Source organism: Hyperolius riggenbachi, chromosome 10, assembly GCF_040937935.1.
Source record: "Hyperolius riggenbachi isolate aHypRig1 chromosome 10, aHypRig1.pri, whole genome shotgun sequence".
Lineage (NCBI taxonomy): Eukaryota > Metazoa > Chordata > Amphibia > Anura > Hyperoliidae > Hyperolius > Hyperolius riggenbachi.
Genome location: NC_090655.1, coordinates 116,985,607 through 116,999,234, shown reverse-complemented (window position 1 = coordinate 116,999,234; position 13,628 = coordinate 116,985,607). Strand labels below are relative to the sequence as shown.

At 44.2% G+C, this 13,628-nt stretch overlaps 2 protein-coding genes across 7 annotated transcripts in view; one reads left to right on the top strand and one right to left on the bottom strand.

The window, feature by feature from the left end:
- The window catches only part of P4HA1 (prolyl 4-hydroxylase subunit alpha 1), a 110,609-nt gene extending 102,223 nt beyond the window's left edge, over positions 1–8,386 (bottom strand). The window contains exons 1-2 of one of the 2 annotated variants that reach the window (XM_068257661.1): positions 8,037–8,386; positions 4,405–4,505 (exon numbers count right to left, since the gene is read on the bottom strand). The gene's annotated coding sequence lies outside the window, so the exon portion shown is untranslated. The remainder of the gene's footprint in view (positions 1–4,404; positions 4,506–8,036) is intronic. The other variant, XM_068257662.1, reaches the window with a different exon arrangement.
- LOC137535770 (outer mitochondrial transmembrane helix translocase) overlaps positions 1–13,628 on the top strand; it is a 31,440-nt gene that overhangs the window by 2,350 nt on the left and 15,462 nt on the right. Inside the window, exons 2-4 of one of the 5 annotated variants that reach the window (XM_068257665.1) lie at positions 8,049–8,213; positions 9,399–9,497; positions 10,182–10,302. In XM_068257665.1, the coding sequence (XP_068113766.1) occupies positions 8,052–8,213; positions 9,399–9,497; positions 10,182–10,302 (382 nt within the window). In that variant the 5' untranslated portion in view covers positions 8,049–8,051. The other 4 variants (XM_068257666.1, XM_068257668.1, XM_068257669.1 and 1 more) reach the window with 4 other exon arrangements.

The following is a 13,628-nucleotide window of genomic DNA, read 5'->3' as shown; positions in this document are numbered from 1 at the left end:
CAAGTAGTTACATGCCTCATGATAATTCATCAAGTAGTCAAATGGTAGCAGATATCCCCACAAAATACAATCATATTGGCAGCAGATATCCCCACAAAATACAATCAGATTGGCGGCAGATTTCCTCACAAAATATAATCAGATTGGCTGCAGATTTCCCAACAAAATGCAATTAGATTAGCAGCAGATATCCCCACAAAATGCAATCAGATTGGCGGCAGATATCCCCACAAAATGCAATTAGATTGGCGGCAGATATCCCCACAAAATGCAATTAGATTGTCGGCAGATATCCCCACAAAATGCAATTAGATTGGCGGCAGATATCCCCACAAAGGCTGGTCCCCAGTTAGTGGGGGCAGTGGGAACAGAGCGGCAGGGAGGGGGGGGAAGCCTCCCTCACCTAGGGCCCCCTCCAAAATTGTAGCGGTAGCGAGCGGGAATCACTTACCGGGATCAGAGAGCACTGCGTGCCGCTGCTGGTCTGGTCTTCTGCACTGCAATGTCCAATCACGCTCTCACAGGAAATACTGTGGGAGCGTGATTGGACAGTGTCAGTGCAGGAGACCAGACCAGCGGGACGCAGAGCTATCGATCTCGGTAAGTTGTTCCGCTGACTGGCTGCAATTCTGGAGGGGGGTGGGGGAGTGTGGAAAGGGGGGCCCTTGGTGAGGGAGGGGGAGGCTTCCCCGCCGCTCTGTGCCCACTTTCCCCCCTTCTCAGCGGCTAAGGCCCACCGATGGAAAAATCGGTACTTCGGTGGCTCAGTACGAGCCTGGTCTCATTCACCAAGGTCACCACACATCCATGGGAAACAGAAGGCATTTCCATGTAGGCACCTCCTGGTGTCCTGTGTCATGTTTCATCACTGGTACAAGACACTGCTTTAGCTGAATAAAATGCCCAGAAATATAGCTATCCAACATAAAAGGCCTAAAGCAACATGGCTATCCAACATAAAATGCCTAAAGCAACATGGCTATCCAACATAAAATGCCTAAAGCAACATGGCTATCCAACGTAAAATGCCTAAAGCAACATGGCTATCCAACGTAAAATGCCTAAAGCAACATGGCTATCCAACGTAAAATGCCTAAAGCAACATGGCTATCCAACGTAAAATGCCTAAAGCAACATGGCTATCCAACGTAAAATGCCTAAAGCAACATGGCTATCCAACGTAAAATGCCTAAAGCAACATGGCTATCCAACGTAAAATGCCTAAAGCAACATGGCTATCCAACGTAAAATGGCTAAAGCAACATGGCTATCCAACGTAAAATGCCTAAAGCAACATGGCTATCCAACGTAAAATGCCTAAAGCAACATGGCTATCCAACGTAAAATGCCTAAAGCAACATGGCTATCCAACGTAAAATGCCTAAAGCAACATGGCTATCCAACGTAAAATGCCTAAAGCAACATGGCTATCCAACGTAAAATGCCTAAAGCAACATGGCTATCCAACGTAAAATGCCTAAAGCAACATGGCTATCCAACGTAAAATGCCTAAAGCAACATGGCTATCCAGCGTAAAATGCCTAAAGCAACATGGCTATCCAACGTAAAATGCCTAAAGCAACATGGCTATCCAACGTAAAAATGCCTAAAGCAACATGGCTATCCAACGTAAAATGCCTAAAGCAACATGGCTATCCAACGTAAAATGCCTAAAGCAACATGGCTATCCAACGTAAAATGCCTAAAGCAACATGGCTATCCAACGTAAAATGCCTAAAGCAACATGGCTATCCAACGTAAAATGCCTAAAGCAACATGGCTATCCAACGTAAAATGCCTAAAGCAACATGGCTATCCAACGTAAAATGCCTAAAGCAACATGGCTATCCAACGTAAAATGCCTAAAGCAACATGGCTATCCAACGTAAAATGCCTAAAGCAACATGGCTATCCAACGTAAAATGCCTAAAGCAACATGGCTATCCAACGTAAAATGCCTAAAGCAACATGGCTATCCAACGTAAAATGCCTAAAGCAACATGGCTATCCAACGCAAAATGCCTAAAGCAACATGGCTATCCAACGTAAAATGCCTAAAGCAACATGGCTATCCAACGTAAAATGCCTAAAGCAACATGGCTATCCAACGTAAAATGCCTAAAGCAACATGGCTATCCAACGTAAAATGCCTAAAGCAACATGGCTATCCAACGTAAAATGCCTAAAGCAACATGGCTATCCAACGTAAAATGCCTAAAGCAACATGGCTATCCAACGTAAAATGCCTAAAGCAACATGGCTATCCAACGTAAAATGCCTAAAGCAACATTATTATTATTATTTATTGTATTTATAAAGCGCCAACATATTACGCTGCGCTGGACATTAATTTAGGTTACAGACAATATTTTGGGGTGACAAACAGCAATATGACAATACAGGAATACAAGAAAACCAGATCACACAGCACAGTATGAATACAAGGTAATGCTTAGTCAGTCAATGGAGGGGAGCATGGAGATTAGGCAAGTTAGGTTCACTGAAATGCGTAGCATGGGTGCACAGTAATGGAGGTGCATGATCAGGTAGGTCGGACACAAAGGGAGGAGGACCCTGCCCAAAGGCTTACAATCTAGAGGGAGAGGTAGGGACACGAGAGGTAGGGGACCAGAGTTCAGCTGTGGGTTTAGAGCACTTGTGAGGGGTGGTAGGCCAGAGTGAAAAGGTGAGTTTTGAGGGCCTTCTTGAAGGTGTTGAAGGAGATAGAACATTGCTATCCAACATAAAATGCATAAAGGAACATGGCTATCCAACATAAAATGCATAAAGCAACATAACAAGCCTATAATTAACACTTATTGGGTTGATTATTATTGGGTTTATATAACGCTGACATCTTCCAAAGCGCTTTTACATTGTAGAGTGTTCATCAGAGGATCTTGCAATCTCATCACGGTGCTAGTCTAGTTGAGGGTATCCAGCAGGAAACCTCAGGGAACTTCTACTGACGTGATGGGGTGGACAGCAGCCTCTCACACTGCTAGGTTTTCAACAGGTTATAGTATCTCACACTATTCGGCCAATCACAACGCTTTGTGCTGTAATTGGAGAACTGTTCCCTATGAAGTTTCCTGCTGGGTCCCTTAACTTAGACAAACGCCCTAATCCCTACCACACTCGCCTATCTGTTTGTTTTTGGGATGTGGGAGGAAATTAGAGTACCCTAAGGAGACCCACAGGGAGAGCATACAAACTTCATGCAGTTAGACAGTGTCTCGGCCTAGAGTGCGGATATTTGCTACCAGCAGTACACATTCTACAGGGAGACTATCTACCACAAGCATTAGGCCTGGGAGCGATTTTTGCTGTGCTGGCCATTGGCTGTTGATCTGCAGAGTGCTATACCAGTGATTAGCCACATGCTTGTTTTTGGTGTTATTCAGACACTACTGCAGCCAAATAGATCAGCAAGGTTCCAGGCATCTTTGCAGTCAATGGGAGTGATCCCACTCACAGCATTGCATTTACAAATCTCTGCTTGCAGCATTTTGGGAACTGTTGCATCAGTGGCTGCAGAGCCAAATTGTGATCATTCCAGGAATCGCATTCCAAATCACATGCTTTAGTGATTTTGGAATTCGGTGGTGCTTTGTAATCCGTTGCAATATGGGTCCCATGCCTTAAACATCCCACAGAGTGAGAATGTATATCAATAGCATTAAAGGACAACTGACATGAGCTGTGTATGGAGGCTGCCATATTTCCTTTTAAACAATCCCAGTTGCCTGGCATCCTGCTAATCTATTTGGCTGCAGTAGTGTCTGAATAACACCAGAAACAAGCATGTGGCTAATCTTGTCAGATCTGACAATGTCAGAAACACCTTATTTTCATATGCTTGATCGGAGTCTATAGCTAAAAGTATTAGAGGTAGAGGATCCACATTATTGCCAGGCGACTGGTATTAACCTCCCTGCCGGTATGACTTCATGTAGCATGTAGCTAGCCTAGCGCTAGCTACATACTCCCCCCCCCCCCCCCCCCCCCCTCCCTGCGGCGTCCGCCCAGCCCCTTTTTTATCAGTGAGGGTCACACTGTAGTCACTTCCTGTCTGAGTCAGGACTGAGACAGCCACTTACCTACCTAATATTTAACTCTTTCAGGCAGAGAAAGAAAAAAAGGAGCACAGCATAGTTATCTGTGTGCTAGGCACTGTACATACACATGTCTATCTCATCATGTCACATGTCACTTCGGGTATCCTTTAAAAGGGAATAAATATGGCAGCATCGATATTCCTTTTGCTTCAGTTGTCCTATAAGTCTGGTATTCAATTTTGATTGAACAAACACTGGAGATGGTAAAATATAATGTATTACACTTTCTGTATTTTACTGAGGGGCTCCAGTGGTAGTTAGGGGAGGTCATTTTTGGCTTTCTTACCTGTCCAGTGATCATATACCAACCTCTACACTCGCCTGGTGATGCAGCTGCTTCTGTGTTTGCAGCTCTTCCTCTTCCCTGCCTTCTCTGCTGTCCATTCACTGTGGAAGCAATAGTAGAAGAAGCACGTAAGATGAGGAACAAAACATGCAACTGTGGCACCAGTCAAGTGTAGCAGGCAGAGTGGGATCATTGACAGGTAAGATACAGCCACCTCCATGTCCCCGCCCACCGTGTGACGTTACCTCCGTGCTGCTCCACCACCCCCTCCCCCCCTTTGCTCGCTTGCAGGAGTGCAAAGCGTCTGCTCTGCCCTGCAATGTAGGCAAGGGATCAGGTCATTGAGCAACACTAATTGTGTGTACAGGCCTTGAAGGGGCACTATGGCGAAAAGTTGTAAAATGTAAAATATGTGCAAACATATACAAATAAGAAGTACGTTTTTGTTTTTTTCTGAGAGTAACATGAGCCATAAATTACTTTTCTCCTATGCTGCTGTCACTTACAGTAGGCAGTAGAAATCTGACAGAAGCGACAGGCTTTGGACTAGTCCATCTCTTCATAGGGGATTCTCAGCAAGGCTTTTATTCTTTATAAAGCTATTCCCGGAAATGGATTTAAACAGTGATGCTGACCAGCTTCCCTGCTCTCTACAAAGTTTTTGGGCAGTTGGACAGAGCAACTGCTATTCACTAAGTGCTTTTGAAAATAAATATATCCCTGAGAATCCCCTATAAATAGATGGACTAGTCCAAACCTGTCACTTCTGTCAGATTTCAACAACCTACTATAAGTGACAGCAACATAGGAAAAAAATAAATTATGGCTAATTTTACTCTGGAAAAATATACAGTGGAGGAAATAATTATTTGACCCCTCACTGATTTTGTAAGTTTGTCCAATGACAAAGAAATGAAAAGTCTCAGAACAGTATCATTTCAATGGTAGGTTTATTTTAACAGTGGCAGATAGCACATCAAAAAGAAAATCGAACAAATAACCTTAAATAAAAGATAGCAACTGATTTGCATTTCATTGAGTGAAATAAGTTTTTGAACCCTCTAACAATAAAAGACTTAATACTTAGTGGAAAAACCCTTGTTTGCAAGCACAGAGGTCAAATGTTTCTTGTAATTGATGACCAAGTTTGCACACATTTTAGGAGGAATGTTGGTTCACTCCTCTTTGCAGATCATCTCTACATCCCTAATGTTTGGAGGCTGTCTCTGTGCAACTCTGAGCTTGAGCTCCCTCCATAGGTTTTCTATTGGATTAAGGTCCGGAGACTGACTAGGCCACTCCATGACCTTAACCTCCTTGACGGTTAATTTTTTTCTGCAAAAATTGCAGAAATCCAATTTAAAAAAAAAAAAATTTTTATGTTTCATGTAAAGCTACCAGAGTGGTAGCTACATGAAACTCCACTAGAGGGCGCATGTGTCCCTCTAGTTCGATCGTCGCCGGCAACAATAGCAAACAGGGGAACGCGTATATAACGCGCTCCCCTGTTTGGCTTCTCCTGTCGCCATGGCGACGATCGGAATGACGTCATGGACGTCAGACGTCTCCGATCCAGCCCATAGCGCTGCCCGGAACTCATTGGTCCGGGCAGCGCAGGGCTCTGGCGGGGGGGGGTGGCCTCTTGCGGCGCTGCGTGCGGGCGATCGCCGCAGAGCGGCGGCGATCAAGCTGTACGCGCGGCTAGCAAAGTGCTAGCTGCGCGTACAGCACTTTACAGGATAAAAATCGCCCCACCAGGGGCTGAGATCTCCCCCTGCGCAGCATAGCCCGAGCTCAGCTCGGGCTTACCGCCAGGGAGGTTAATGTGCTTCTTCTTGAGCCACTCCTTTGTTGCCTTTGCTGTATGTTTTGGGTCATTGTCGTGCTGGAACACCCATCCACGACCCATTTTCAGTTTCCTGGCAGAGGGATGGAGGTTGTCGTTCAGGATTTCACGATACATGGCTCCGTCCATTTTCCCGTTAATGCGATTAAGTTGTCCTGTGCCCTTAGCAGAAAAACACCCCCAAAGCAAAATGTTTCCACCCCCATGCTTGACGGTGGGGACTGTGTTTTGGGGGTCATAGGCAGCATTTTCCTTCCTCCAAACACAGCGAGTTGAGTTAATGCCAAAGAGCTCTATTTTGGTCTCATCAGACCACAGCACCTCTCCCAGTCACTCACAGAATCATTCAGGTGTTCATTGGCAAACTTCAGACGGGCCTGCACATTTGCCTTCTTGAGCAGGGGGACCTTGCGAGCCCTGCAGGATTTTAATCCATTGCGGTGTAATGTGTTTCCAATGGTTTTCTTGGTGACTGTGGTCCCTGCTAATTTGAGGTCATTCACTAACTCCTTCCGTGTAGTTCTAGGATGCTTTTTCACCTTTCTCAAAACCATTGACACCCCACGAGGTGAGATCTTGCGTGGAGCCCCAGAGCGAGGTCGATTGATGGTCATTTTGTGCTCCTTCCATTTTCGAACAATCGCACCAACAGTTGTCACCTTCTCTCCCAGCTTCTTGCTAATGGTTTTGTAGCCCATTCCAGCCTTGTGCAGGTCTACAATTTTGTCTCTGACATCCTTGGACAGCTCTTTGGTCTTTCCCATGTTGGACAGTTTGGAGTCTGCTTGATTGATTGATTCTGTGGACAGGTGTCTTTTATACAGGTGACTAGTTAAGACAGGTGTCCTTAATGAGGGTGACTAATTGAGGCTCCCTATGCTACATGATTTCTGTCATTTGGCACTGTATTGGCCTGAGGAAGCGGGCTCAGCCCCGCGAAACGCGTTGCCTGCGCTCAAATAAAAATCTTTTATAAGTTTACAGAGATTTCGTCATTGAGGTAAGATACCTCATTTTTCTTTTTCGTTTTTAAACTGGTTTTAAAAGCTTTTATTCAAATCAGGGCGCCTCTTTCCCTTATTGTGCTACCATTGAAATGATACTGTTCAGACTTCATTTCTTTGTCATTGGACAAAGTGAGGGGTCAAATAATTATTTCCTCCACTGTACTTCTTATTGGTATATGTTTGCCCATATTTTAAATTTTACAGTTTTTCGCTGTAGTGCCCCTTTAAGGGCCTTCACAACAATTACAGGAGCGAGTTGTGACACATTCAGAGTCTATTGTGATCCCCCACAGAAGAAACTGTGTCTATGTTCCACAATGGTGAAATAATAGTGACATGCTTACTGCTGAGATTCTGTATTAGTGCTCTGTAGTACATAGCAAGGAAGCCATCAGTGGGGTAGCACGCCATCATGCGGCTTTCTAATGGTGTTTCATCAGGACAGGCAATTTGGGGAGGTATAACGGTGCAATCTCTGTGATGTAACAAAACAAATATAATTTGTTTTTTTTATAGTTAAGATATTCTAACTCCACCCAAAACATAGATATCAATTACTTAACAAATGTGTAAACATACCGTAATCATCATCATCATCATTATTATTATTGTGTATTTATCTGTATAAAGCATTGATCTCTTCTGCTTTTACACACTGTATATAGTCATGTTACTTACTATCTTTCAAAGGAGCTCACAATCTAATGGTCATGTATTTTTTGCTTCATTTCAAAAATGGCAAATATAATTGTTATTTAACCTGCATCCTCTTTTCTTACTTTGTTGATTAGAAAATGGTCAACTCAGAAGCATTTTCTCGCCCCCTGAGCCGAAATGAAGTTGTTGGCTTGATCTTCCGACTGACGATATTTGGCGCAGTTACCTACTTTACTATCAAATGGATGGTAGATGCCATAGATCCCACCAGAAAGCAGAAAATCGAAGCCCAGAAGCAGGTATGACAGTACGATGGTAAATTCTCCTGCATGGGAAAGTTCTCAATTTATGCCAAGGTTGCATTTAAGGAATGTGCATATAATTCATATTTCTAAATAATTTAGTATTTTCCTATATAATAACCCCTGCGTCTCTGCTGCTTCCAGACTTGACAGTTTGCTGCCTGTGAACCTCATTGCATTGTGGGAAATAACAGCTTTTTCCAACTGCCAAGCAAGCAACATCTCCCTCTGTGCATATGCTTCGGACAGAGGTGGGACATGGGCAAGTAGGACACGTCTGTGTGCGCGGGTGGTAGCGGCCCTGGCCTAGCGCCTGTTTTTTAAATGGGCGGGCCTTTTTACTAGTCCTATATAATAAAACCTCTGTGTCTCTGCGTCCTGTCCCTGTGTCCCTGCTTCTAGACTTTGCATTGTGGGAAATAACAGCTTTTTCCAACTGCCAAGCAAGCAACACCTCCCTGTGTGCATATACTCCGGAGAGTGGTGGGGGACGGGTGAGCTGGAAATGTCGGTATGCACTTTGACTTTGCCGGGGTTTAGCGGCCGTGGCCTAGTGCCCGTTTTTTTACCGGGCAGGCCTTTTTACTAGTTGATTTATAAAGCGCCAACATATTCTGTGGCACTGTACAAAGTAAGAAACAAACATGGTGTACATAATAATACAGACAATTATGTACACCAAATATAGACACTGTTACAAAATACAGAATTGGTAGACATAGTAATTACAGTGACAAATGTAACATGCTGAATAAAATGTATAACAAATTCCAAGACACCAAAGGGTGAGCGAGCCCTGCCCTTGCAAGCTTACAATCTAATAAATTATGACTACCACCAGCCACACAAATCTTTTCAGACAACTCCTTTCTCTGTGTAATGCACATGTACTAGGGATGTCTTTCATATGTTGTTATCAGACTTGCACAAACCTTTGATGATGACGACAGACTAAGATAATACATTTTTACTATGCCGTATCTCTGTGGCCAACAATATGTGATTGGTAGTTACTTGTTAGACATTTTACATGCATAACAATGGCCAAATGGTGTTTTGGGAGACCTCAATATATGCCTGACTACTCTGTCTAGGAGCCTGTAGATGACGCTGGTCACATTACCCAGATACGAGAGAAACTATACAAAATAAACCTGCTTGTGACTGTGTTCTTCTTTTCAGGCTGAGAAGCTGATGAGACAGATCGGTGTTAAGAATGTAAAGCTGACTGAGTATGAAATGAGCATTGCAGCTCACCTTGTGGACCCCCTCAGCATGCTGGTATGTAACCAGTGGCCCAGCCACAGCACCCTCACTCTGTTTCCTGTTTTACAGGCAGATGTCATTGTTACAATTCTCTTATTATTTGCAAACTATAAATGTTTTCTTTGGGATTAATATTCAAAAAGAGATGTAAAGAGCAGGTAATTTGCACTGCACAGTACTCATTAACATGTTCAAACAAAATGAAACATGCATAGTTTTGATTTTTTTGCGATTAAAAAAATAAAATAAAAATCAATAACGGTTTTTGATGTTTTTGTCTATCAACCGTGGCGGAAAATTCTAATAAAAAAAAAATGGAATAGTGTATGGGGATTGGTTTGTTTTTACAAACAATACTCAATTAAGGAAATTGAAATGAATTAGCCAGAGTCACTTCTGCTACTGCGCAGCTGTGCTCGAGCAGGTGCAGTACGGCCATGCTTGTGGCAGAAGAGGGTGTTGAGGGTCCCGGTGAGTGGTGAGGGACCGCATGAAAGCGTGGGAAGCCTCTGGATCCAGAGTTGCGTAAGAATTGACTTTAACATCTCAGGTTCTCTAATTAGCTGCATCTGGCTTTGATGAAAATCAGGAATGAGATAAATTTGAATCCTGTGTAATGCACCATTACTTGCATATATGAGGATGAGGTCACTAAACTTCAGTAGGTTTGCATGTAACATTTGGCTGTGTTCTTTCCAGGTAACATGGAGTGATATTGCGGGGCTGGATGATGTAATAACAGACTTGAAGGATACTGTTATTCTACCAATAAGAAAGAAACATTTATTTGAAAACTCAAGACTGCTGCAACCACCCAAAGGTGTGGTGATTTGTATATGATCTATTGTATGTGCTAATAAATGAAGTAGCTGTAAAAGATCATCTTGGGAACATATTGAGAGTGTCTCAGACCTCCCCTCGTTTCTCCATGTTAGTTAGGAGACCTGGAACATTGACTTGGCATTACAATAAGCAAAATAATAATAAGGATCTAGTCACATCCTGCACACTGACACATCCAGTTACCCAATGTGATGATTTTAGGTTATATTATTAATGGTATATATGGTATATAAAAAAAATCCTGAGTACCAATGTATTTCTTTTACAGATACAGTAGAAAAATCACCTGGGATTTAGCTTGTAATGCTTGAAGTATAATCTCTTTCAGTGTTTTTCCCAGACTTTTTTTTTTTTTTTCCAGCCGGGTGGCATGGAAAAGTAGCTGGGTGGCATGGAAAAGTAGCTGGGTGGCATGGAAAAGTAGCTGGGTGGCATGGAAAAGTAGCTGGGTGGCATGGAAAAGTAGCTGGGTGGCATGGAAAAGTAGCTGGGTGGCATGGAAAAGTAGCTGGGTGGCATGGAAAAGTAGCTGGGTGGCATGGAAAAGTAGCCGGGTGGCATGGAAAAGTAGCCGGGTGGCATGGAAAAGTAGCCGGGTGGCATGGAAAAGTAGCCGGGTGGCATGGAAAAGTAGCTGGGTGGCATGGAAAAGTAGCTGGGTGGCATGGAAAAGTAGCTGGGTGGCATGGAAAAGTAGCCGGGTGGCATGGAAAAGTAGCTGGGTGGGGCGATATTAGGGAATGCAGGGCAGGTGCTTCTCTGCACAACTCTGCTTACAGCAGAGGAGGTGGTGAGCCGATGACAGCCGGGTGCTCACAAAAACTAGCCGGGTGGAGAACCCGGCTAAAAAAGCCTGGGGAGAACACTGCCCTTTTATAGTACAGCTAGCCATTAGGCCTGCTACATTAGGTTGTATAAACTGCCTCCTGCGGCCCATTCCCTTTCTGCCTTATTTCACCCATGCATGCACACTATGGCCTTCATTCACTAAAACGTGATAACTCCTATCAAGGCCAATTCGCGAAAACATGTGCAAAACGCTAGCGCGGCCGTGATATGAGTTATCACGGTTTAGTGAATTAACCTCCTGAGCGGTATGGACGAGCTCAGCTCGTCCATCACCGCCGGAGGCTGCCGCTCAGGCCCTGCTGGGCCGATTTTCTTCAAATAAAGTGCAGCACACGCAGCCGGCACTTTGCCAGCCGCGTGTGCTGCCTGATCGCCGCCGCTCTGCGGCGATTCGCCGCGAGCAGCAGCGAAAGAGGGCCCCCCTAGCCGCCTGAGCCCTGCGCAGCCGGAACAAAAAGTTCCGGCCAGCGCTAAGGGCTGGATCGGAGGCGGCTGACGTCAGGACGTCGGCTGACGTCCATGACGTCACTCCGCTCGTCGCTATGGCGACGATCTAAGCAAAACAAGGAAGGCCGCTCATTGCGGCCTTCCTTGTTTATTCTGGGCGCCGGAGGCGATCGGAAGAACGCCTCCGGAGCGCCCTCTAGTGGGCTTTCATGCAGCCAACTTTCAGTTGGCTGCATGAAATAGTTTTTTTTTTAATTAAAAAAAAACCCTCCCGCAGCCTCCCTGGCGATCTCAATAGAACGCCGGGGAGGTTAAGCCCTATGTCTGCACACATGGCCGCAGGTTGAAGGAGATACCTGTCCTTTTATTAGGTAGGCTAAAAACATTGTGCAATCCTATGTTAGCCCTCTGTCAAGAGTACATGATACAGGCCACACCATTGTGCATATTTTATGTGGTGTTTCAAGAAGAGGGGAAGGAAACCTAAAGTGAAAGGTATATGAAGACTGCCATAATTATTTCCTTTTAAACAAAATAAGTTGCCTGGCAGTCTTGCTGATCTTTTTGGCTACAGTAGTGTCTGTATAGGCCCATACACACGTCGGATTTCCGCGATTGACGGGTCGTTTGAACGTCCCGTCGTTCGCCCGCTAAATCGGGCGTGTGTACAGACTGTCGTTCACTTGATAAGGGTGAGTTTGAGCGATCCGTATATCACACACCTGAAACAAGCATGCAGCTAATCTTGTCAGATTTTTGTCAGAAATCCCTGATCTGCATATGCTTGTTTAGGGTATATTTTTGTGAGAAATCCCTGATCTGCATATACTTGTTTAGGGTATATTTTTGTCAGAAATCCCTGATCTGCATATACTTGTTTAGGGTATATGGCTAAAAGTATCAGAGACAGAGGATAAAAATGATATAAGTATGTCAGCCTCCATATCCCTCTCAGTTCAGGTTCCCTTTAATGTAAATAGTGTTCAGCCTGAAAATGTGTCATTACAAATAAGCCAGAAGTATATGTGATTGGCCCTATTCCAAGCTGCATACAGCATATTATAATTTGCATATCATTGACTGTATATAATTGCAGGTTAGGTTCAGCCGTTGGTGAATCTGGGCTAATGTGAAAAATATTTGATCACTATAAAGGGCCCATTCACACTTGAGGGGGAATTGCACGATTCCCGCTCAGCGCAAAACGATAGCGGTTTGTATAAACCGCTAGCCCATGTAATTTTATGGCAGTGTTCTCACTGCCGCGTTTGTGGTTAGCGTTAACCGCAAACGCGCAACATGCAGCGCTTTGCCGGTGATTAGCGATTAGCAATCGCGATTAGCATGCATAGCACCGCTAATCGCGTTTGCTCTCAAAACTCTGCAGTGTCCAGTGATTTTTCCGTGTTAATCGCAGAAAAATCACTCCCGCAAAACGCTAGCGGTAATCGCCGGCATTTTGCGGTTTTAGGTGTGAATGGGGCCTAAGAGGTGAGACATGGTCTATGACATGTTAGTAATTCCAGCTTGCATGTCAATGTAAGGCAAACCAGATGCAGCCAGGGCCAATCAGATGTAATTCCTGGCGTTGTTTGATCAGCCCAGTTCCAAATTGCATACAGTTTACATTAAAGAGGAACTGTAGTGCAAATATTTATTCAGTGTTTGCCCATTGTAAAATCTTTCCTCACCCTGATTTACTTTCCGAAATTTCTTACAGGCAGAAACATCTTTAGTACTGGCAGGTGATCTCTGCGGACTGTTTGTTGGTGAAAAATTACAAAGCCAGTACAAACTATACCTGAGAATTCCACATATCTAAACAACCTAGGCCAGACCTCACTGGTGGGGTTACATACAATATACAGCAATATATAGCTATAGGAAGTCTTTCTGATGCTGAAACCAGGAAAATTGCCTTAAAAGTGGCTATGCTAAATAATTTACTGCATTTTACTACAGTATCTGTTATGGTGCCTCTTTACGTTTGTTTGCAAAACAGAGTGG